Source organism: Mus caroli, unplaced genomic scaffold (assembly GCF_978045245.1).
Source record: "Mus caroli unplaced genomic scaffold, Mus_caroli_1 scaffold_17, whole genome shotgun sequence".
In the NCBI taxonomy this organism is placed as follows: Eukaryota; Metazoa; Chordata; class Mammalia; order Rodentia; family Muridae; genus Mus; species Mus caroli.
Window position 1 is genome coordinate 78,176,376 of NW_028227272.1, and position 27,168 is coordinate 78,203,543.

The 27,168-nt window shown below is 37.1% G+C and overlaps 1 protein-coding gene across 2 annotated transcripts in view; it reads left to right on the plus strand.

Moving 5' to 3' along the window:
- The first annotated feature begins 265 nt into the window (after nucleotides 1–265).
- Ncam2 (neural cell adhesion molecule 2) overlaps nucleotides 266–27,168 on the plus strand; it is a 431,584-nt gene continuing 404,681 nt past the window's right edge. For both annotated transcript variants that reach the window (XM_021184925.2, XM_021184926.3), the window contains exon 1: nucleotides 266–538. In XM_021184925.2, coding sequence (XP_021040584.1) covers nucleotides 484–538 — 55 coding nt within the window. In that variant the 5' untranslated portion in view covers nucleotides 266–483. The remainder of the gene's footprint in view (nucleotides 539–27,168) is intronic.

A 27,168-nucleotide genomic window follows, 5' to 3' on the forward strand; every position in this document is an offset into this window, starting at 1 on the left:
ACCGGGCCACACCTGCGGGGTCGCAAAAGAGTCGGAGGCTGCAGGTGTCCAGGCTTCCCTGTTCCCTGTGAGCATGCACCATCCGCATAGCTAGAAAAGCCGGGGACTCCTGGGCTCGAACCCGTGGCTGGGGCTCCACTGCGGACGAATCCCGGGGCCGCGCGTGCCTGGCTCGCAAGGCGAGCGCGCGGAGGGATCCGCCGGGGCCGCGCCTCCCCGCCCCGTCCCGCCCCCGCCTCCTCCCGCCGGCTCCGCTGCCGCCGCGGCGGCCGCTGCTGCCGCCGCCGCCGCCGCCTGGATATAGTGCGGCAAGGCGCGGAGCTTGCAGTCACTTTGCGAGGAGGAGCGCGCGGCGGGCTGCGGGCGGCTGGGGCACCCGGGAGCGGCGGCGGGCTAGCAGAGGCGGCCGTGGCAGCGGAAGGTTCTCTCTCCCGGGCTGGACTTAATAACTTTGGAACTGTCCGCCGGTGTCACGTCCTGAACATGAGCCTCCTCCTCTCCTTCTACCTGCTCGGGTTGCTTGTCAGGAGCGGGCAAGGTAGGAGTGTGCGGCTTTCTTGCTTCACTTTCCCTCCCCCTCTCCACCCAACCCGGAGAGGCAAAGAGCGAGGCACCCGGGGCCACGAAACCGAGGCACCAAAGTTGCGGTGGTTCTTGAGGCGACTGTTGGGATTTTACCTCTTTCTTTACGCGGCCCCTCAAATTCTATCCGTGTGCTCGAAAGACCCCTTAAATAAGAGGAGACCGTGCGGGATTGGAGATAGGCATCGTCGGTGTAAAAGAGATCAGGGGAGGGAAAATTGCTCTAGTTTCTGGGATTTTTTTTTTTTTTTTTTTGGCTTATTCTCTCTTATTACCCGAAATTGGACGAGTGTGTTGGTGTGTATTCACAGTTAAATATCTGAGGTTGCGGAAGGGAAGGGCACGGTGATGTTTTACAGAACAGGCAAAAACTACCAGCATTAAAGTCGTTTATCAAAAATCTCTGTGGTGTGCAAGAAATTCAATTCTTGGAGATTCTTTTCTTCTTTCCCAACACCAATTTTTTTTTTTTTGGAGGGGGTGGGCTGTGAAGTGAACGTTTGATGGCTTATTTATGTTGGAAACTAACAGGGGCCATAGATGCTGTAAAACAGCAAATGGCTAAAACTAGGGTTGTGTTGCAGGCGTTCATTGTGACCCCCCCCCTCCTTTGAATATAGCATAATCTGAACACGATCTATCATTGGATTTGAATTACACCTGTAAGGGATTTGGAAGGTTGGGGAGCACTGGGAGTACTGGGGAGCTTTTTATTTATTTATTTTTTAATTTGGGTGGGGGAGAGAGAAAAAAAAAACGTGTTAGAATAACCCTAGGGACAATTGGTTGAAGCAATCTTTGCTAATCTGTATATAGATGATAGGCATTATGCATTTATCATTCTGACTTCCATAGTCTACGTTCACATAAAATATATTCACAATCATTTGAAACGTTTTGAACTGTCCAGACAAGTTTGGACATTTAATTGGGGGGAGACAAAATACCAAAATATGCACTGGTGGAAGTCTGAAAGGCAAAGGTAATATCCATGATTCTCCTATCACATGAAAGTGCAGGAATGCCATATTTTTTGTGCGGCATTTTCTGTGAAATTAATAAAATGCAAGATAAGTTAAAATATGTTCTCTAAATCCAATTCTAAGCATTTTTCCCCACCGCTTCTGCGTTGCTCATGTGGTCCAGCAGGGGGTGGTATAACTCCATTTTAAGCAAGAAATGCTTGTTTCTGCTCTTGCACCCACTGTCCTTCTATCATCCCTCAGTAGGGCTTGGCATTTTGGATGTAAAGACTTCCTTTCTCTGTCTTTCTCTGAAACTACTGTGTTAGCAAATGATGAACCGCGATGGGATGTAGATTTTTATGTTCTGAAGTACAAATTCACATGCTAGATACTGCTCTCATTTATAAAGTGCCTCTTTCTGCCATCCTAACAGAGGATGGGTAATATTTCAGTCTCAGAAAAAAAAATGCAGATAGATCCATCGGAAGCTCATATTAGTCTTGTTCATTAATCCATTCACCTCTCTTGCAAAGATCAGCATACCCTTGTTCACTACAAGATACAGAGCTGTCATTTTGTGGGTGGGTTGGGTTGGCAGTTGTGTTTAACTGTTCATTTATAACATGGGCAGGCAGTTCTGAATTCAAACAAGGCAGTCTGAAAAATCTAACTTAGATGCAATTGCAATTAGGAGAGTGTAGTGTGAAGTAATATGGGGGCAAGTTTGTGCCAATTGATGATTACACTGTGCGCTGACTGGAGGAAATCATCCCAGTTGTAGAGTCTGTGCATTTATCATCGCTGATGCCAAGTGTGCTGGAATTCAGGGAAAGGGGAAAGGTTGGAATGTTTAAGTAGCTAGGCATAAACAGTACACAAAGGCAGATACACTTTGGGTCTCTAGATGTAGCCTGTATTTGAAATTGTGATTTAGCTGATTTATAATCAGCACGCAGGGTGGTGAGAGAGGAGAACTGTGGCAAGGAAGCCTGCCTGCAGGGGAACCCATATTCCTCGTCAATGAAACAGGACAGACGGATGGCATCTTTGTAAAGAAGATCTCTCTGTCTCGTGCAGTGGCATGTCATGCAGACACCCTTAGTTGAGTATCCGGGGGAACTAGCTTTTCTGTGAACAAGCATGTAGTATCGCTGTGCCATGTGCTGTAAGGAAGTCAAAGACGCCTGGAAACAGAAATCCTTATCCTGGAGTCTAAATTTCGCTAGGCTGCTGTTTTCTTCTCTAATTACGGGTGCAGCCGCAAGTATCAGACACACACCATTGGGAGCTTTTTTATTTTTTTCTCTTTTTTAAATGAACCATGTGTAAGTCGCATTTCTGTTTGTTCTTTTTTTCTTTTCTTTCTTTTCTTTCTTTTCTTTCTTTCTGTCTTTCTTTCTTTCTTTTTTTTTTTTTTTTTTTTTTTTTTTAATGGAGCCATGAAAACCTACAAGACAGTGACCCTCAGGTTTGCCTTGGAAATACTAAAAGCTCAGATGGCTGATTTACGTTTCCAACAATATACTTGCAGGGGATTTTATGAAGCATGATTGAAGCTATTGCTTGAGAAAGTGGTGTGCAGTTTGACTGGGGAAAGGCAACGATGATGTATTCCCTTTTAAGTAGTCAAAACGTTTTGAACCACAACAGTAGAATGGAAGAAAATGGCTCAAGTGAAAAAAAAAAAAAAACCTAACTTAAGTGGATGCCAGTCCCATAATTAGCTAACAAGACCTATTAACTCCAGTCCTTACTTTCAGATCAGTGTTATTGTTCATGGAGATGAGAGATTTTTTTATTAAAAATTGAAATAGAAATATTCTTTTGAAAGCCTTCCATTTCCAATGAAAGATTAATATCTAAGGAAAGAAGGTTGTCAACTCTGAACTTAGTTGCCCATGGAAAGGAATTTATAATTACTTAACGTGTGCATTTATTTTTACCTTCTCTTTAAGACTCAGTTCCAGGCTCTGCTGTCATAAATCTCCAGTGAGTCTCTCATTAACAGGGCATGTGCTGTCTTTAAGTCTAATTCCCAGTCTGAAATAGGGATGGGCAGCTTCTGAAACTTTCCAGGTGTTTAAAAATCATTTTCGTCTCCTTTTAAGAACCATCTAATATGATTAATGCCAGTCTGTTACTGTGGTTCACACATGTAAAACAGAAATGCTGCTCCACTGAAACCCAGCAGGGTTATTCCATTCTCTTTAAAAACTGTGTCAACCATACATAGCATCCTTTAACCTAAAATGTGGGGGAGGGTTCTGTGAGAAGCCCACTCGGTGAGCGAATCTGGACATCTGCTTATATTTGATTTTTCCTAGGCAAATGCTAATAATTGTGCATTGGAGAGGTCTGTACCTTCTGAAGAAAGAGCAGGCATGTGGATGCCTACGAGCCAAATCCACAAATGCCCACTATGTATAGGCTATGACATATAGCCTCTCTTGAACCCTTTCTCTGTCCACCCTGATCTAATTCTTTGCCTGCATTCTCTTTCTGTGACGTTTCTATTGAACTAACTGAATGTCCATCTAACTTAGGGAATATAGGCTCTATAAATTAATATTTCTTTTGTCAGTGAACAGCTCAGAGGATTCCCTCCCCGGCTTGATGCCTGCTGTTCTCTCTTTCATTTCTCAAGCTGACTCTGAGCCCAGTGAGCAGTAGGCACAGGTGGACGGTCCCTAGTGTCTGATGAGTTTCTTCCTTGGCACAGGGGACTGAAGTTCACTAGGACGTAATATCTTACAGGAGAAGCAATTAAGGGAACAAAAGAACTCCATTCAGTAAAGGGAAAAGGTCAAGCTTCGAGTAATTTTGTAAATAACATGGCCTTCTTTCACAAATGGGCTGGTTTGCTGTGAGACAGAGAAAGGTGCTGTGCAGTCTGAAGCCAGGAACCAGGCTCAACTGTGGAGTTTGTTTTTCACAGGCAAGAGCTGAAGGGCTGGGTAGAATGTTGGGAAGTCTCTAGATCTGGTCCTGCTGCTTCTGCTGGCATCTGACATTGGGGAACTCATTTTAGCTTGCCTCTTTTTAAGGATCATTGTCTGAATCAGTGCACCTCTGATCGTGTAGAGAAAAGTGTTCCGCTAGGAGGTGAGAGCATCTGTTAAGCACTCGCCTTGTTATTACTGCCATTTCCTTATTTTTACGTATTATGTCATTAATATGTCTCTGGGTATATGGAAAGTCATTCAAACAACATTAGTGGTCTTATAAAGGAAAGACACATGATTTTCTGGTTTTGCTAAATTCAGAAAATTCTGAGTTTCTTGCATCTTCATATCCTGCCAATTACAGGGAGGCTAAGAGTATTTAAAAGATTATCAATTAGTTTTAATTTTTCAAATTACATGGTAAAGGAACCCATTAAGAAGCAACTGGCCCTTTTATTAAAAGTAACATTCTGCCATTTAACAGAGTTGAGCTGCCATTAATCGTTCAGCAAACACATGTACTTCTCCGGTGCTACCCATTTACATATTTTAATGGTTCTTCACTGTTTTAAATTAGAATGGTCCTACTACTAAATAGATGACAGCATTTTTCTTAGGCACACACATTTACAGCGCCTCTATCAATTAATCAAGAACCACTAGTTATGTTAGAGGGCTCTGATGTCATGATCATAGACACTTCTAGATGAAAATGATTAAGAGGGGTGCTAAAGAATTTTAAGAATCTTTGTCACCATAGATATGACAAGATATCTTTGAAGGTCTTTGGGTTGATCATAGGGTTTTGGTTTTGCACTATTAAATTATTTTACAGGGAAAGAACTAGTCATTGCCTCTGAGAGCATAATGCCCGGGTGACCAAGGGTCCCTTGACCTTGAAGAAGCAACTGAAATTCACAGAACACCTATTTGCTCATTGAAAATTTGGTACATATGCAGCTAGAGTCAAGAGCTCCGGGGTACTGGTTAGTTCATAATGTTGTTCCACCTATAGGGTTGCAGATCCCTTTAGCTCCTTGGGTACTTTCTCCAGCTCCTCCATTGGGGGCCCTGTGATCCATCCAATAGCTGACTGTGAGCTCTTGACTCTAGCTGCATATGTATCAAAAGATGGCCTAGTCGGCCATCACTGGAAAGAGAGGCCCATTGGACTTGCAAACTTTATATGCCCCAGTACAGGGGAATGCCAGGGCCAAAAAGTGGGAGTGGGTGGGTAAGGGAGTGGGGGGGGGTATGGGGGACTTTTGGGATAGCATTGGAAATGTAAATGAGGAAAATACCTAATAAAAATATTTAAAAAAAAAGAAAACTTGGACATTAACATATGCCAGTGCTTGACCTAGATGCTCAGCCACTAAAGGTTGTTGTGATAGTGATATCTGTAAAATATTGAACATATTGCACATGGTGTTGTTTATCATATTCAACAATCACCATACAGATAAAATGTAATAATGTATAGAATTGTATCACTTATTCATTTGCACAAAATCATAAAATTTCCTTTGTAATTAGAAATATTTTATATGGTTAGAGACTCTAATCCACTGAAGAATGGAACTCTCCCATCATTGAATCCATTAATTATGATTTATTTATTTATATATTCATTGTTCCAGACACCTTATTAGACAAACGTATTAGAATTTTTTTTAATGAACAACCGTGTGAGGTTCCACTTAAGCTCAAAAGACACATGTATTACTTTTCAATTTGCAAGATGGTGTTGGTAAAATGTCTTGCACTTATAAGTTACACTGGAGTGTTAGGGTAGGCACATATTAGGATAAGTGAACTTAGAGGATATCAGATAGAAAAGCAAATGGGTAATTACCAGAGATCTAATTAGTCCACATGCTTAACTCACTTCAGGCAACAGCAAACTTTTACGCAGATTTAAAAATTTAGAGAGTGTGAGAGCCAGTAAATTAACAGAAGTAACAGTTTCAGAATAGTCCTTGAATTCACAGCCCTGTGGCTGCCGGCACAAGGCCTGAACAAGATCAGGGCAACAGTAGTTCTGACAAGAATGTCTGAGAGACTCATCAACCCTGACATGTAACTGAGATGCTATGGACAGTTGATGATATCCCGGAGAGGGAGAGCCAGGTTTATTTAAGCATGTGGCAATCATTAAGCCATATGTGCCCTTGACAGTACCCCCTCACTCAAAAGCATATTGAATACAAATTGATATCAATGGCTTGTTTGTTAAGTTAAAAAAAATGGAGACAGGTAAAAAGTTGGAAATGTGAAAATGCGGTCATGAGGGTATGGCTCAGTTTATACTGTGTGTGCTTCCTACTTATGAGACACTTGGTCTGATTCCCAACACTTCAAAAGGCAGGCATCAATCTTACACACCATCAACAACCGCAATATCAGCAAAAACAACAACAAGAGCACACAAACACATACAACTCACAAGCATGCACAGGGAAACATTGACAAGCCTTGGATGGTATATAAAGGGAGTACCTGCTAACTATATTCTTGATTGAGGTTGTTGTAGTCACGCTGTAACTCAAATTTATCAAGACTCTATGGAGATTTTTGTCCTTTTATATTATTATTGATTAAAAATTACAATACAGAGCAATAATCTAATTACTCATATCCATTGTGATCAGTCATTATTTGGAATTAAGTACTTAAACGTTACTTCTATCTCATGGCATTTAAAAAATAAAGTTTGTTGTTTTGTAGAAAATATCTTTATGTGTGTGGATTGAAAGAGAATGATAATCCATATTGGTAGTTGAGGAAATAAAAGAATATAGGTTGAAAAAATCAGATTCATGTGAGAAAGCAATAAACTTTCCAGCAAAATGATATGAAATGGCAGAAGATATCAAGATATCATATGATTGATTGTTCCACAGTCCTAGAGACTCCTTGGCATTCATCCTGTATCTTAATGAAAATTCATTGACTCTTCATGGTGAGGCTCAGCTGTGACATACTCTACTATCTCCTGTTTCTTTCCCTTTCTCATGGTAACAGAAGGCAAAGAAACTATAAATATCAAGTTTGAAACTGGGAGATCATTACTTGAACATAAAATACAGCTAAAGCCAAGCCTATATTCATGAACCTGCATTTTACCTCAGTAGAGCAGAGAGCTTCACCATACCTAGAGGAAATGAAGGCAATGATAGAGGAGATGAAACAACACAACCCAATTTTAGGAAAGGATGCAGTTGTGTCAACCACAGGAATAACCCAGTTCAAAATATCAAGTTGGAAGATTTATTCAGTTGTCTAATCTATTGGATGGTTTGGAAAGATCAGTCATGGCATCCATGGTAGGATATTGGAGCAAGACTAAGTTTGATAGGTAGACCTTTGGGGCCTGCCTATTGAAAAGGAAAGTGACTTGATAAAGATGTTTGTAAAACTGCTGACCAGATACAGATGGATGAAGAGGGAATCAGTGGATATACATATGATTCTCTGAAAGTAATGGATCTTTTATCAAATTTTATATGCACTTTTTGAGATGAGCTTCCATATTTCATAGATCTGTCTGTCCTAAAACTTGTTATGTAGACTATGCTTGGCCCTGAACTTTCAGAGGTCACTGCCCTCTCTGCCTTCAAAATGCTGAAATCAAAGTCATGAACCACCTGGCCTGGCTGCAAACATAAATCTTTCATACAAGTTTAATTTGAAAGACTGAGGATAACATTTGAAATGTAAATAAATAAAATATCCAATACAAATAAAGAAGGGAGAAGGGAGTACTTAAAATACTGAACTTATCAGACAGAAAGAATGATAATATTTCAATAACAATAATGCAATGCAATAAAATAATATTTGTGGCAATTTCGATTTTTTTCATGATTATCTCTTTAAAAGTATTATTCAGGCACCTAGTTAAAAATTCCAATGACATTTTTTTAAAAGGAATGATTTTATTTTTCCTCTCAAAGTTATTACTTACCTTTGCTTATTATCTACTTTTATCTTGCTATTGTGTCAGAATTTGTATTTTAATTAATGTTTAGCATATGTTTAACACACATACACATATGGTATTTGGGGAAAGTTTTCAAACTTTGCGATGATTTCAGAATTTCCACTTAAATAATTTTCTCCTCTTGTCCATAGCTTTAAAAGCTATTCTTGGGAGAATAGAACAAAAGAAAAAAAAATACATAACAGAGGACTGGCAGAGAGAGTGGAGTTGATTAAAGGGCAGTATAGGTGTGTATGTGTAAATGTCACAGGAAAACCTAGATGACCCTTGTAATTAGTATGTGTGAATAATTATAACTGTGGAACACTGTGTCTGAACAAAATGGCCTAGCTGGAAAAGTGATGGATGTGCATGTCTAGAGAAGATTCACACCCACATAAAAACCTGAACACAGTTGTATGCAGTTGGCATCTCTGTAGGGTTGCGAGGTCAGGTGTAGCCTCTGAGTACCAACCCTCGCCAGCTTAGCCAAAATCAGGAGTCTACAGGTTCACTGAGGTGCTCGTAGAAAAAAAAAAGAATAAATAAGTGGAGATAGCCACTCAATCTAGATCATTGTATCACATATAACATTGTATATCCATGTGCCTATACATTTATGCACAAACATACACATGAATAGGTATGTACACATACTTGACATCACAGTCACAAACACTAATATATATAGTTGTAGAAAACTAAGACCTCATATGGCACACAAAGACTTTAGGCACTGTGCACACCCAACTGAAAATGTTTCCATTAGTGTCCAAGGGAAATTAAAGGGAATAATATTTTGAGTGCCAATTTTATGCTGTGTAACTGTGGTGAGCAGTTGACTCATTACCTCATTTATTCCTGATTAAGTCATATTTCATAGATGATGTACCTGCGATTGAGAGTGACTGATTTGTGTAGAGCTTTTAAGTGTGTTCTCTGGACTGCCTTCCCAAATTTATAGTCAATGGTCATTAAACACATTCAAGCTGTATTTCAGTGCTTCTGTTCCAGTATGTATATCTTGACACATCTATCCTTACTCACTGAAGGTAAATAGTGAAATGATCCACCATGGCGAAGGAAAGGTGTTGATTGATGGAGTCTTTTCTCCAGCTCTTTAGTTTTTAAATGGCCAAGAGCAAACTTTCTTGTAAACACAAAAACTGCAGCAATGCCTGAAGACAAAATCAAACGAAGAAAATCCACTGATGCACCTTCTTCCACTGTAAGTGTTGGCTTGTGTTGGGGATCTAGGAAACTATTACCACTAACATTTATCTCTGCTAAGGTAAAATGGCTACTGAAGGACCGTTGAAATCACATTGCCTTGGGCAAAATTCTGTTTATTTACTTTATTCTTTGCATTTTTTTAAAAAAAAGTTTCACTTCCTGATGAATGCTCTCCATGCCTTGAATCTTGACTCAAATATCTGCAGAAACTGGGTACAAATACCAGTAGAAATTACACTAATATAGCTTGTAGTTAACACTGTTATGTAAATCACATTCCCTATCTAATGTCATCATTATGATTGTGTGCTCTTGTTATGGCTAGGCCACAGATCTCTGAGAGTTTTGAATGTTTTTCCTCTTATTGTATTTTCATAAGATTTGACATTATAATTTCTTATTTTTATAATACCAAGGTGTCTTGGGATTGAGGATGTGCAATTATAATATCAAAGGCACATCTCTACATGCCAACTGTACAGATGAGATTTTCTTAAGACACATCATATTATGTTGATAGGTTTCCTGCACCGACATAAGTACACCTACATATTGTTTTATGAGAGACCTGGAGAGGGGGAGGGGGAGAGGTAGGGGGAGGGGGAGGGGGAGGGGGAGCACATGAGTATGTGCATGGGCATGCATGCATGTGTGATTGTGCATGTGTGAGTTTGAGGTGAGGCTGGGTATTGAAACTAATCCTGGGGCACTCCAAGGAAGCATCCCACCTTAGAGGAGCTGTCATCTTCATCCCCTTTAAAGTGAAGCGCCCTGTCCTTTATAGGAAAATGTGTACTATTTTTAGTACAGAACAATCTTATCATTTTTACATTTCCAGTTTTTACTCATATATAGATTTCTGTAGATTAAAGTACTGAGCATACTACCCACGCAGAACAATTTCATTTTTGCCTTTGAACAGCAAAATCACAACTTTGTGTTCTGCATACATCACTACATGCAAGGAGCATGAACAAAGAGGGTGGTACAAATGCCTTCTTACACAACACTTCATTCTTTGTTGTGTATGAGAAGCATGTGAAGAGCGGGACATATAAAGATTGTAAGAAACAGCCTTTTTTTAGAAATACCTTCTAGTATTTGAAAGCTGTTACCTTCCTTTCTATAAATTCATACATACTGAAATTAAGCAACGTGTCAACTCTTTGAAACGGGAGTTTTTCTCATACCCAATCACAAAATAATATATATTGTATATACATATATAAATGCATATATATGTATATATGAATATATGTATATGTAAACTCGTGTGTGCTTATAACAATATATATATATATATATATATATATATATATATATATATATACCATATATATATACATATATATCAGGTACAAGATTCTAAATATCAATCACTGAAAGTTAAATAAAACTCAGCATATTTAAATGTATGGCGTGTGCACTATGAGACATACAACGAAACAAGAGACTCTACAGTCAATGTTAATTTACCAATTTCAAGAGCAACAGTTACCCTGAAAATTAGTGTGACCAAATTAGAATGAAGTACACAGTATCTTAAAGACATAAAGCTCCTTATTCTAAAAGAAATACTTAAAATTTATATGGATATTTCACCTTATATAGTCCACAGCTTTTAAATATATTTCTGCCTTTACCTCAATGTTTGTTTGGACACTGTGAATTAGGGAGTTGTTTAAATAATGTCTCATTGTGTGCACATTTGTGTTCTGTGGTCTTTACCTTTGGGCTGATTCTCTGGATGCTAGGGATGCTAATTAGCACTCAACTCCTCATCCCATCTATTATGAGCATTGAACTCAGAACAGTTATTCTTACATTTTATGTGTTTTCTATACCACTCTTTGCTAGAATTTCTTGTGTGCTGGGATGTAAGCTGAAGACATTTGCCCTGAATTCCTGGATTTAAAATTTGTGCCTGTGTGGCTTGTTCATTTCATACTGTTTAAAAAAACCATTTAATGCTCAGAATTTTACATTTCTTTATCACTTAGCTTTAACCCCATACCACTGAGGATATCATTCATTCTTCTATCATGTGTCAAGTAATTACTACCTACTTGTTACTCCTCAAAATTGCAATGTTCTTAAATTCAGCTCAACAGATATTTCACATTTCATCACTGTCTTCTCTGCGAATACCACAAATGCAAGCAAGCCTTCCAATACTGGCTTCCCTTCCTATAGAGACTTCATTGTAAATCAGTATGTGTTTTCTTGGAAAAACAATGTATGTTTACCAAATAAATACTGAGTGAATATTTACATCTTAACTAGAACAGAGCAAACCAAAGTGTCAGGTTTATTTTAAAATATATTTGATCCTGGGTTCGGGTAATGGTTAAGTTGGTTAGGAATGTATTTGTTGGCCTAGGCACTTATTTCAAGTGTTTTGTATATATTGGGACCATGAATGTGACAAACCATGTTCTTCCCATAAATTAGGAGTCATTATTTAATTTATAAGGAGTAGCATGGTTGCCCTACTTTACCGCTGACCTTACTTCCTCACAGAAAAGTAATTTGACTGTCAATGAAAAGTTCATTAATTCTAAAAAAGTTAACATTTAAAACCCTATATATGTAAACCACTGGAGATATTAATGGAGTTTAGACTCCAGACCTGTCTTTGTCTCTCTTTGTCTCTCTGACTCCCTAATATCTTTCTAAAATACATACATATAGGAATCTATGTACCTATAGAAATGAAATACAAAAGAAATGAAAAATAATCTAAGACAATAGATTTAATTTGCAATACTACAATAAACACAAATATTGTCACCAAGATATGTCTAATATGTCAATGGAGCCACTCCTTAAAATTAACACAATCTTGGAAGATGATTAAGCATTGCTCATGTATTCAATGGTCATGGCAAAGCTATTCTAAATTGTACCTATAGGAAAAAAAGAGAAAAAATACAGTTAAATTTTTACCCTGTTTTTTTTTTTTCTAGGCTCTTTGATTATTTTAATGAAGTTAATTTATCATCTGAAATCCTCTTTTGCCTGGTAGCCACCTTTATTTTACCCCTCTTTGATGACTTTCTGAAGGCATTTTCAAGGACTACCTCCAGAGATGAAAGCATTGAACTGTACAAAGTGCATTTTGCAATACCTCAGAGTACCTTACAGAACAACCATTTGTCTGCTCACTCGTTCTTTCTCATGAACCTTCTGGGGGTATTTTTTCTTTTAACTTCAAATACAACTCTCAATTAGTGATTAAGTAGTCGTGCTGATTCACCCATTTCACTCTCATTTCTTCCTCAGATCGTACCTAATTCATAATCATGGCAATTGTTAATCTAGATGAGTCATTTCATTTCAAAGCCCCCTCAAAGGTCGAACGGGAACACATCCAACATCTCCAGGGATGGGAGATGGCTTGTGCTTTAAAAATCAAAACTCAAGAACGTATCCAATGACTTCATGTCCCCTTCCCTGGCTTATGCATGCCTTAATTGCCCTATCCAAAATGGTTATTAAGTGTCCAACTTCAGTATCCTACTTTCTTTATTACAAGATGGAATGGAACAGAATTCTGAGCATTATGCAGCCCTCCAAGAGGCTACTGTAAATCTTGCATTGTAGTGAAATATTTTATCAAAAATGTTCTTCTTAGCAGCTGGTAATGAACGACTTCTTTGGGCAGAATATACCTCATTTAAGCTAGGACAATTGAAGTAGTAAACTATGGCATATGAACGGAAATAAGCATTTATGATTTGTCATCTTCTTCTTACGTCTTCCTATTCAGCTGTCTTTTACCTGCCCCACCCCGCCTCCGATTGGAATCCTCCATTTTTCAAATGATGCATATGGATGTCACTGTGTGCCAGGAGAAGTTTAGTTTTTAAAAATACTAATTAAGAGCACCCAACATATCTCTTCTCCAAGCAGAGTACATTCAGGGAGCTGGAGTTGAAAGAAAAGTGAATACTTAGAGAAAAAAACAGTTTTGTTTTGAGGAACAAAGAAAAAATGTAAGTACTAATAGAAAAATTTGTTCACCCCCTAGAAGAGGATGGAATGTGGGTGACTGCTCACACAAACTTTGATCTGGCACCATTACCTGCACGGATGTGTATAGGAAATGTCCAGAAAAACACAGAATGACTAGACACTTCATTGCTTTCTCTGTGAACACAATATTTATAAAAATTTGTTGAACTAATTAAATGAAGGAGAATAACTCTAATAACTCCCCAGCATATTTTCCTATGCATTAGTTTACTTTTTTATTATTAGTCATTTTATTTATTTACATTTCAAGTGCTATCCCTCTTCTGGGTCTCCCCTCTGCAAACCCCCCACCTCTATCCCTGTTCCCTTTGCCTGTAAGAGGGTGCTCACCCACCCACTCACCAACTCCTGTCTCACCACTGTAGCATATCCCTTCTCTGGGGCATCAAGCCTCCACGGGACCAAGCACCTCCCCTCTCACTGATGCCAGCCAGATAAGGCAGTCCTCTGCTACATATGTAGCAGGAGCCATGGACTGGCCCATTTCTTCACTTTCATTAGTGATTTAGTCCCTGGGAGCTCTTACTTAGGGGTCCAATTAACTGATACTGTTGTTCTTCCTATGGGGTTGTAATCCCCTTCAGGTCCTTCAGCCCATTCCTTAATTCTTATTTTTTATTATTCAATCTTGTGCAGGGGTTTTTAACAAGTGATAAACTGCATTACATAGAATGGGATGTAGCATATGTTAGGATGGAGAATGGTTGTTCCACTTACTCAAGATTATCTTGTAAAGAAGTAGTCTGTCTCTGATCAGTCTGAGCAAGTCCCAGAAACGGCTGTACTTTCTGGTTCTTTCCTTACTTTCCAAACATGTTTTTTCAGTTCCAACCCTAGAAAGGTAACAGCGACAAAATCACGTGTAGTTGTAGAGGACAAAGTGGTGTTTTGATGTACTGTGATATTATTACTCAAGCAAATAAAATATTTTAATAATTATCTTTTTGTGCTGAGAACATGTAGGGTATGATTTCTTAAAAACTTTGAAGTGTGTCACGTGGTATTATTAGCCATAGTAAGAATTCTACACAGCAATTTCTAGCAATTGTTTAAATTATCTTAATGTAACTGTACACTTTTAATCCAGCATCTTCCTCATGCCCCTCCCTTATCTTCTGCCAACTAGCATTCTAGTGTTTGCTTTCCTGAGTTTAATACTAACTTTTGCAGGAAACTGTAATAATATTTGCCTTTCTATGCTTGGATAATTTTATATATTGAGATGTTCTATAGGTCCATTTAAATTTCTTCATATAATAGTATTTCTTTTTTTAAAAATTTGAGCTTATTAGTATTATATTTTGTGTGCATGTCTCATACAATTTAGCCAAATGTCCTTGGGTATAGAGTCGGCACTGTAAACAGTGATACAGTGAACCTGGTAGGCAGGTGCTTCTGTGAGATACAGATTTCATTCCGTTCCATTATATTTCAAAAAAGAACCACTGGATCATGTGAGCCTAAACCATAAGCAAGGCAGCAAGAGTAGATAAACAGAGTTCTGTGAAACAAAACAAAAGTCAAATATCAGCACCAACAAAGTCAATCAATCATCAGCAAAATTGTTATCAACCTAAAACCTGAGGGGAGCACTGACAAAATAGACTTCTGCTAAGTGATAACATATTAAATATACAATTAAAGGATTTTGAATGAATAAAAAGCAACACAGGAAAAAGAAAACAAAGAAAGAAAGGGAGAGAGAAGTGGCATAGTTTAAAATGGGCTGAAATTATTAAAGTGCTAATTAAAGGTAATGGGGCAAAGGGCTGACATTATACTTCCCTATACATGACCAAGAAGTAGATGTAAACAATCTCAATATTATTGTTCAGCAGGGATTAAATTAAAAAAAATGCTTTGATATAATAAAGCTTTGTGGTAGATAGAATGCAGTTTACAAAAAAAAAATAATCAGAGTGTCAATAAAGACAGATTGAGCAGGCATCCATAGCTGGGAGGAATGTGAACTACTACTGACATTACCAATCACAGCACAAAGGTGCTTTAAAAGTACAAACAAATAGATCCATATTTGTTTTTTGTTTTTTTTTTTCCGGTTGGGTGACTTGGGTTTGGTGACTGTTCATTGGGTAAACAAGGACATATTTTAATGACTTACAAAGGGAATTTTGATGGAGGATCAATCACATTTTCTGATAGTAGAGTGTGTTTTATGGTATCTTTAATGTGGGAGAGCCAAGTGAGTAGGTTACTAGTGTAATTCATTAAGGACTATGCCATATAAATATTTAAATATGTTACTTATTCGAATGGCTTTTCTTATGGTGAAACACTGGAACTATTAATAATTAAACAGGTCATCATCGTGTGGTTGACTTAGAGAATACCTTCATAATGAAATAACATCAGTTTGAGGATGCTTTTAGGAGCAAGTAAAAGGAGCACTATTAAGAATGCATAAAAGAAGGAGTCTACTCTTGCTTTAATAGGCCATATAGAGAGGCAGTTTGCACTGCACATTTCTGCTTAGAGTTTGAACTTTTTCTCTTCATGGAACACTTAGCTCCAGTACTACATGGCATTGTATGCAGTCATTCTCAAATGGAAAGTGATGATGAGCTTTCAGAGGTATGAATAGCTATGTACGCTGTGCTGTGGATTCACCTCTCTTCTCATTGGTAGAACCACTTCATATGATTAGCCACACGTGAATCAGAATTGAGGAGAAATACATTACTATAATAACTCCTGATTGAAATTAATATTTCCTGTTAATGACAAGGAATCTTGCCTTACTTGAAGCTGAGAAATGACCACCTAGTATGAAAGAATGAAGAGGTCAAATAAGTGTGAAATTGGATGTCAAATGTGTTGTCTAACATGTTGTTTTAGAGGGTATTTTGTAAAAAAAAAAAAAGTTAAAACAGTTTCTGTTAAAAATTATTGTATGTTTTATTTATTTACATTTCAAATGTTATCCCTTTTCCCAGTTTCCCCTCCAGAAACCCCCTATCCCATCCCCCTCCTCCTGTTTTTATGAGGGTGTTCTACCACCCTTCACAGGACCAAGGGCCTCTCCTCCCATTGATGCCTCTGCTACATATGCAGCTGGAGCCATGGGTCCCTCAGTTTCTAAGACCAACATTTACAAAGTACTTGCAGTGTTTATGAGCTCTGTGTGTGTGACCTTATATTATTCTCCAAATATAGTTTGGATGTGTACTCTGCTTTACACATGAGTAAACAAAGATTTTGAGGTCAATCGACTCAACAACTCCTGAAGGTGCTTGCTATCCAAGCTGAAATTGAACCTTAGATGGTTAGCAGAATGTTGCCCTCTTGGTGCTGAGTTGCCAGGGGAATAGATGGTTGATACTGCAAATGGGTTTTACCTTGTTGAGTTTAAGTCTTAAGCAAGGAATTGTTTTCTATGTAAGTCAGTCAATACTCACTTAATCAAGCTATTAGCATGAACTTACTGAAAACATATATCTGTATGTAGCTTTCAAAAACTAGTAACTGAACTAAGTAAGAGATATAATTTGAATTTTTCTTAGGTGATGCAGTGAGAAGTGGCTAAATTTTTATGTGAATGTAGGATTGCTTTTACTTCGAAGAGTTGAGGCTCTTCTAACATTTGACTCCAGTCAACGCAAAACCATACAAGAATAGTTCTCGAATAATTACACTGTATGAACTCAACGAGCACTTCAGAACATGGAGACGTAAAGGGAGCTAAAATATTTGAAACAGATATTTATCATCATTATTTTATATCATTCCTGACAGGAAGACTCAATAAAAAAAACTGAGTTAAATTATTTACTTAATTTTAAATATGCAATAGTTGAATAAATGACAGACTTGGGAACCTAAGTGTTCTTCATAGGAAAAGCTAAAACTAAAAATTAGTATTGATTTTAAAACTGACTGTTAAGATAGGGAAAATATTGAGATGTGTATAAGCATGTGAACACACTGATCAAATTTCTAATTTAATGTTTAGATAGGGATGTGAGCTGGATCAGCTCCTCATGTTCTTCACAGGATATTTATTTAAGATATATATGTATGCATGTACGTACATATATATATATATATATATATATATATATATATATATATGGTTTTCTCCCTATAACAGATCAGCAAACTAAAGGGTAATCAAAGTTAATGCTGAGGCGGTGGTGCACAGAAGCACATGCACTGTGATTTTCTTCTCATATATCTATTCAGGTTATTTCTGTGATGGGTATTCTTCACCAACCCCATATTTTCCAAGTAACCAACTATGATAAGTTTTGTATAAAATACATATTATTTTATATAAAAATATATGTTTGAATAGGTGTGGTTGTAAATTTGTTGAGGTATAAATGTACGGGCATATGTATTATTTGTAAATATAGCTATGCACATATTATGTGTATAACTTTGAATATTGTCATTCAGTACCATGTAAACTATTTGCTGGTTTATTTCATTTCAAAGTGAATTTCTGATATATTTAACATCTAAGAAGAAACTATATTTCAGTATAGTTATACTTCACACTTTCTGCAGCTGTAACCTAGTTAGACAATGTTTACGTCTTCAAGATTACACGACAATATGACTTATTTGTGTTTCCTGAGATGAGCAATTGAACAGCTCTACTACCTTATTTATAAAAGAAACTTCAGGCATGTAACTGTTCATAATTAATGATATTTTCTAGCCAAAACCTACTGTGTGAATATAAATAAATTCAGCATTGCAGCACCAGTGCTCTGATTTCAGCTTAAGGACTAAGATCGAACTATGTGCACAAACGTGAACCCTTCATTTCATTTCCCTCACTTGTCATTGTAGAGATGAAGGCAGCTACATCATGGACATAATCTCTCATCCTTTTCATTGCTGTGTTCAATGGGTACCACATCCTCTCTCAAGGCTGATGAAAAATCACGTTTCTCATTTTTGTGGTATCATCACAAGGATGAATTCATGATACTGGAGCTATGCATTCTTTGCTATCACAATGTGGCTCCTTGGGTCTCCTCTGGGAATTTCTAAACAGATAATCTGCTTCTGTTTCTGATGACACAAATCAAATTTATTTGCATAAAGGGCTTCTGTAAGTTCTGTTGATGATGTTTATTATACAAACCATTCCTAATTTTTTGCAAGCATACAAGACAAATAAGTGGATTTGCATCAAGGAATGTTCACATTGGGTAGCTCCTATCAGCTTTGTCATTGTGTGGTTATAGTTTCATGGAAATTAAGGGATTTTATAGAGGAGTTTTCCTTTGTCAGCAGCGTTGAACAGCCCCTCTCTTTTTCATCTCTCTCTCTCTCTTTTTTTTATTACTTTTGAGCAGCCTCTTTTAAAACTACTTCTTTGATTTTCAGTTTACTCTTCATGGTATTGTCAGAGCAAGCGGTCATATTTTTTTTTTCTAAAATGTTCAGTATTCACATCATGTAGCCGACCACTGAAGCATTCTGGCTCAGTGGTTGATACCAAACTGACTCAGGTCTTCACACGACACTTCCAGACACCAAGGACAGTGACTGTTTAGTGTCATTCTGAGACATTTTTCAGTGCACAAGTTTATCTGTATATGTGTGTGCATGTGTGATTTTGTGTTCGTATATGTATGTGTATGCAAGCACCTGCATCTGTATATGTTTGTGCATATATATATATATATATATATATATATATATATATATATATATATATGTGTATGTGTGTGTGTGTGTGTGTGTGTATGCATGCATGTGGATGTGAGTGTATGAGAGTGTGTGTATCTATGTGTATGTGTGTGCAAGTGTGTGCATGTGTATATGTGTATGCATATGCCTGAGTGTGAGTGTGTTTATACATATGTATGCGTGTGTGTATATATGTATGTATATGTGTGTCTATGTGTGCATGTGCATTTGAGTGTATGTTAGTGTATGTGTGTTTGTGTATGTTTGTGTGTGTGCATATGTTAGATATTTAATTCTGTTATGAAAATAGTGGCTTCTTCAAATGTGACTATTTTATTTCCAATTCTGTTACATGCTCATGAATCTTAGATTTCTTTTCATATTAATATTCCTAATATATTTTCTTCTTTATTTAAAAGTCCGATATTTTGTAATTATACTTGCATTTTTTGCCATGAAAATGCCTTTTGACTCTCAATATTTTTCTAAACCTGTGGCAGAGGCTGCATAGTAGTAAAAGGAAACAATGGAAGTTTGGCAGCTTCACATTCACATCCTGGTCATCCAATTTCTCTCCCGCTTCTTCCTTCCCTCTCCCTCTCCTCCCAGATCTCCCTCTCCTTGAATTCATGAGCTGGCAATCTTTTCACTTCAGCCTCCAAGGAGCTAGGATTACAAGCATAATCCTCAGCGCTTGGTTTACCTGGGGTCTTCTAGAAGCTTATCTTTGTTGCTTTTTTTTTTCCTGTACCTTTCTCCATCCTTAACTTCTATGTAGATAGTGATGCTTCCTGGGCTTTGGTAGAGTCCATACTCTGGCATTCTGCATGATCTCATTTCACAGCATAATCCAGACACAGTGATTTCCACTTTAACTCCAAATGAATCCTCCTTCCCAACCCAGCTACTGCTGCCACACAGTAGCCATGGTACCTGTATTTTCTGCTTCAAAATACTCCTGACTCATCTACCAGTCTTTTTATATAAGAATTAAATGCTAATGGAATTATAAAAGTATATAGGTGCATGACTGAGGTAGGTTCTCTGTGGGAAAGATTTTTTTTTCTCTTTAGTAGGCTCTGAGCTTTCTATAATCATGGGTGAAAAGCAGACAAAAGTCTAGGTTTTCTTCAGATTATTCAATGATAACTGTCATCAAGCTCTGGTTACAGGGAAGGTTAGTAGGTTGTCACTGGAGGGCCTTAAGGTGCAAGAAAAGTCAATGATCTGCCAAGAAGCATGTAACTCCATAAAATCTAAGACTGTATGTGAGAAGTAGAAAAAAGAATGGTGGAGAAAATTCAAGTAGCTACATATTTTTGCCAAAATTATACCAAATTCTGAGTTTTCTAAGGAAAGACAATCAAGTGGGCTTATGATTTTTATTTTCAAGGGATAGAAATAATACTATCAATTTTTAATACACAGGAAAGTAATTTATCATGTTATTCCTCATGTAAGATAATGATGGTCAGTTTCTTAGAAGACAGCTCCCATACTGGTTTTAGCAATAAATCTCAGAAACCACATATGACATATTTTCCTCACCTAACTATGCTTATAAAATGCATGGAACAAATAACAAATTTTATTTGTCTAGGATATGATTTACTCAAATGCAATAATGTGCAATATATGGCAGACACAAAGACTAACATTTATTGTTTAGTTTGTATATGTTGACCATGTTAGTGGTAAGGAATGTGTTAAAATATGAAATGATGGATAATTTTGGAAAGATTAGAATTTCTTCCTCGAGGATTTTGACTGGTATTTCATAATCCATTCCTTTTGTCAAGCTAAGCTTTGTTTAGGTACAGATTCACTTTCTAACAGGATTTTCTACCAGGCATCAGTAATAACATTCTTATTTCTAAAGCAGTTATTCAAAGAATATTTGATATTTCCGTGTAAGTAACAAAATGTGATAGCAGCAGCCCATGTGGAGGATTGATGCACCCAGAGGACCGAGAATTTGATTGACAACACAGTGGAAATGAGTCTCTGAGAACTGAAAATGAATTTACGTTCTGCTTCCCACACCTCAGCATCTCCAAGATGCTGCTGCTGATATGTGCAGACACATAGCTTTTGATCCTGCCTTTTACCCTGGGGCCCAGGGGAGAACTAGGTTTTGTGTTTTCCAGCAGCATCCAGAAAAGCCAGGGATAATTGAATTACTTTTATAAAACAAGGATTGGCCATACATTTTTTTCTATACAATATCCTGAATAAAATAAATACCCTTAAAGGAATAAGTGAGTTATTTAGTTACTTAGAGCTAGTGAATAGTATCGCATAGTATGCAATCAACATTTTTAATTAAAACAAAATAAAAGTAAATAAATTTTTGTTAGGAAAACATATTTTCTGACAAAATGAATTTCTTTCAAACATTTTAAGCGTGTTGTTTTTGTGGTTGCCTTTCATTCTAAAGAAAATGGTATTACAATGATAATAGGTTGGGTTTTAAATATGCTCCCACACACTGGCACTGTCATGCCATTCTGTGCAAGAATGTACCCTAAAGAAAGGTCTGCTACTGTTTGTAGTATTCTGTGAAGAAAATTTTGAATTCTCAGTTTTACTTTTTATTCTTTCTTATATTTTTATTTTTATATATCTCAGGCTGACCTTGAGTGTGTTATACAGCCAAGGTTGTACCAGGACTGTGAATCTGCCTGCTTACAACCCCCAGGGTGTAGAGACTCCAGACATATATCAACACACTTACCCTTTCTACCATTTGAAATGCAGGAATAACTGTCAAGATGAGTATTCACGTCATGTTGGGAGTTTACTATTTTACTAGAAATTGAAGCAATATATTTTACTTAAGGATTAACATTTTCTTTTTTAAAAATGTCATGTAAAGCAGAGATTCTCTTTAAAACCTGTCAGAGGTAGCTGCCAGTCTCTTCTTGATAAGAACTATGAAGTTGTTGGTTGGAAGAAGGCAATGAACCGAGAGTGTTGGAGATAGGAGCTGCTGTGCAATGCTGTGAGAACATAGACTACAGCAAGTGATTGGTACAACGTATGCTTCAGTGCTGTGAGGTTGTCCCTGACACTGTTGAACACATCAATAGTGCCATTGATCTAATCATTTAAAAACAGTTCAAGAGTGTTCACAGTGTGTTGGTTGAACTTGGAAACAATCAGAAGTCAGGTAGAGATTGACCAAGACCTTCTTCTATTTAGGGTCATTTAAAATGATAAAGCTAAGAAGTCAGTGTTCTGAGTGGGTAGAGAGCTAGAACAGTCCTGGCACCTGGGATCAGTTAAACCTACTTCTCGTAGTAGGACGAGAACAACAATTTTGCTGACTTTACACCAGAGCAGGTGCTGATGGTCTTCTACTACCACCATGTGAAACATGCTGACAGCCAGAGAATGGAAAAGGAAAAAGAAGTTAGAGAAATTGTAAAAATATTTTAACATTTGAGTTGAAGCAATAGGAGTTGAACAAATTTTCATAGACTCAAGATTTTTTTTTTAAAAAAATATGTTTTTACAGCACAGTTGAAAAATGATGTTCAGTATCCATTTTAGGCTTAGTTCCTCTTCATTAATTTTGTGATTACCTCACAATTTCAGATTTTCAAAAATATGTACTGAGTTAGGGGTTTTGGTTCTTATCAAGTTCAAGTCTCCCAAATGCAATCATCTTGTTATTGAACAAATACTACTAAAACCATAATCTGATTCAAAAATTTATGTTGTGTGAAACATATTTGCTTCTAAGTCTCTTTAATGAGGCCTAACCAGCTCTTTGGAGGGAAAAGTCAAATGTTGTGATTCCTATTTTATATACAGACCTTCAATCTGAATGCATCGGGGTCGTATTTGTGGTCACTTTGTTGTTCTTGTTGTAGTTAATCTTCCTAGCATCTCATCGTCATTGCCAGAAACCATTGCTGTGCAGCCTGCATATGAAAACAGAGCTAACTGCAGTGCACACTGCCTTAACTGAATTAAAATGAGGCAGCACAGCACTGCATGTGCATCTCAGTGCAATCCAGAAGTGAGTTGGGATGCTAAATGCCCATGTGGTCTTCTGATTATCATGAGATATTTTATATTTTATTTTATTTTATGTCACTTATCTACACTATTCTGTAATTATATTAAAATTCCATTTGTATGCAAGTCTATGTTTCTGTGCTTTTAAAAACTCTACAGGTTAATAAAACAAGTGTGGCAAGGTGCTCAAGTGTAAAAAAGTGAAAATTATATTCATTACCATCACCAATACATAACCCAGATTTAAAAAAAAAAATAAGTACATTTAAAATAACTTTTGTAGTAAAATTTAGTTGGAAATCCCCCTAATTTTTGTAACTATATTCATGATGATGCAGCTGAATATCAGACCAACTGAAAGACATTTTTCCAGTTACAATGGGAATCATAAAATGATAGAACCTGTCCATCAAGTTGAGGTTATAACTCAGTCAGAAATCTACAATGTTTTCTTCAAAACAGCACAAAGTATTGTCCACTGTGACAGGCTTTTTTTTTTTTTTTTTTTACATCGTTATTTATGGGCTTGTTTCTTCTCCCTTCCTTTCTGCATCGGTCCACATCTTAATTCTTTAATTCTTCTGATGAAATCTGTGACAGTGGTCAAGGTGGATTCTGACTCAGTCACAAGCCTTTAATGCAGCTAGGAGAACAGTCGATCCTTTGTGATGTAAAATTCTTGGTTGTCATATTGCCAGTGTGTGCTTTGTGCCTGGAATGCAAAGTGGTTTTAATCCATACATCCTTTTTTTTCTAAGCTGGGATGCCTGCCAAGCCTGTGTCTGTGATTAACATTTGAGGTTGTCAGCTTGAGACAAATGTAGAGACTCAGAACTTAGGACAGGGAACCTGTAGGTAATATATGTTCAGCAATAGTATTAGCTTTGAGAACTGTAATATATAATTACCATCATAAACCAATCCTTTCCAGGAGGATACTTGGATACTTGGTTACTTTAAACTGCCCCAGGCTTGCTTTTATTCATTTTATTTATTTATTTATTTAGTTAGTTAGTTAGATCATACTAAATTTCATGTAAAGTTGCTATAATTAATATCTCTTGCTAAAATAATATTACATAAACAGAATAGTTGCATAGGTGAGGGTAAAAGCCCCCATTGTTTAAAGTGCCCCTTGTGGTGGCTAAATGGCTCAGAGTTTGTATACTCATGTGGCTTTTGTAGAACACCTTGCTTTGAGTTCCAGCACATACATGGTACATCACACAAGCCTCTGTAAATAAACTTCCATGGGGCTTCATGTCCCCTATGATATCTCTAGGCAAGAGGCATGCAATTAGAACACATATATACATAAATATAAGAAAAAAAAAAAACACCTGTGGAACAAAGTGAGTAAATCTGATAGAACGTAAACTTCAAATCTGATTAAACTTAATTTTTGAATTATAGGTTAATATTTTTACTAGAAGTAGAGCTTGTAGGTCACACTCTTTATCTTGTAAATAGTTTCTGGGGTCAAATCAAGAATTGATATAATGTATTTGGGTTTTCACGTCTCCACTATATCAATATGTTGTTGACATATTTGTGAGGGTGTACAGACCCATAAGAGCAGAAGAGGGAAGTAAAGAAATCTCAATTACTAACGACTAACATCTGTAAATGGATTATGTTTGATATATTAAACAGACAAATCTGGGAGAAATATTTACATTCTAGACATGACTAAGTAAGACATTTGGTCTCAGAAATGTGAATTAATCATTTAATGCTACACAACTGATCCATAGATAACATGGAATTAGAAAGCAATCCTTGTTTAATTTCCAAAATCCATTTCTGATGATCTTCCACATTCATCTTTGGCTACCTTAAATGAACTTTCCCTATCATGTGTATCGTGGTGGAAAAGAGGGATTCGTGTTGATTACTTGGGAAAAGATCATTAAAAATACACCCATGTCTATTGAGTACTTATTATGCCTGATGGCGTGCTACACATTTGACATGTATTATCTTCCTTGAGACTAAGAATATCTTCTAATTATTATTGTTGACAGAGTTTATATATAGGGAAGGGAATGCTCAGAAAGCTAAATTTACTTTTCTGGTTTTAGGACAATGGAGCTTGAGTTTAAAGGGCATGCTTTTGTTCATGATTATATTTGCTTCTTTTTTTTTAATCTAATATCTTTCATCAAATATATGATGATCATATTTCCACTCCCCCCAACTTCACCCAGATGATATTCCCATCTCCACTTACCAATTTTATATTTCGCTTGCTGCCTCTCTCTCTCTCACTCTCTCTCTTTAAATTAGTCCTCACTCCCTCTCTCTCTCTCAAATAAAACCCCACTAAAACAAAAACTAGAAGTAGAAACAAACAACAGTAAGATCAAAAAACTACTAAAACATAAAACAAAATGACCCTAAAAAACACAAATAAATATCAGACCATAATGTCCGTTTTTGCCTTGGCAAACCTCTTGGGCATGGGACCTGCCATGGAGTGTGGTTCATGACACTCCGCTGGAGAATCCTGATTTTTTTTTCTTTTCCCAGCAGGTATGGATTACAAATTTCTTCTTGGTTAGGGGTGAATGTTTGTGTCTCTAAGGCTTTTCAATGCTGTGGCTTTGTCTGCCTAGAATCCTTGGAGGTCTTGCTCATGCTGCCTCAGTATCTGTGAGTTCATACCTGTCCCAGTCCTGTTGTGGAAGTCACTAACACCTCTGGCTATTGCATGGTCTTATCTCTTCTTCAAGGTAAATTCCTGAACTTTGAAGGGAGAGGTTTGATGGAAACACCCTCTTTGAGCTGTCCATTCCAAAGTCTCATACTATCTGCCCATGGTCCAGTTGTATGTTTCTTTGTTACTTCCCATCTTTTAAAAGAAGCAGCTTCTCTGATGAGGGACGAGGCAGGCACTACATGAAACCCATTGAAATAAGACAATATGTCATTAGGAGTCATTTTATTGCTATGATTTTTAAAAATCAAAATAACAGGAGTTGGTACCCTTAGACCCATGACTGATGTTAGGTCCTGCTTACTTTAGTAATATCAGGTATGGTTTCTATCATATGGAGTGGGCCTTAGATCCAACAAAAACGGGGTTGGTTGTTCCCATAGCATATATGCCATTTCTGCACTACTGTAATTTGGAGGCAGATTGTGGTTGTATGTCTAAAGGTGATAGTAATGATTGAGTTTTGTTTACTTCTCTAGCAGTGGTGGAACCGGTGAGAAAGGAGCCTAAAAATGAGGCTGACTAAAGTCAAATGTAATACGCAACGTTTTTTCAGAGGATCAGACAATTTATATACCCCAAGAATTAAGAAGAGACACATGAGTAAGTTGTCCATTCACAAGCACAACCTATATGTGGCTTCGTAACGGCATATAAATAAACAACTATAACCTGTTGTAATGAATAATGTGCAGAAAACTCACTCCTATCTTCTACACCCAGGGAGAGCATGACAATGCATTCCAAGTATGATTCTGTTTTTGAAGGATCTGAGAGCACAAGAATCTTGAATTGTTTTCTTTCAAGAATCTTGAATTGTTTTAGAATTCTCACAAAACTTCATTCACAGACTGTGTTCTGATTTTTTTTTTCACTTCTGTTAGTGTGTAGAATAATTCTTGCTCCTTTGACCCTAGTTAGTAGCTTCTAGTTAGGCTCCACATTGATTTCTTCATGTAGTTGGTGTTTTCAAAAGCAGAGCCTTACTATCAGATTATATCAAGCAAACAATGGCCATGGCTATGT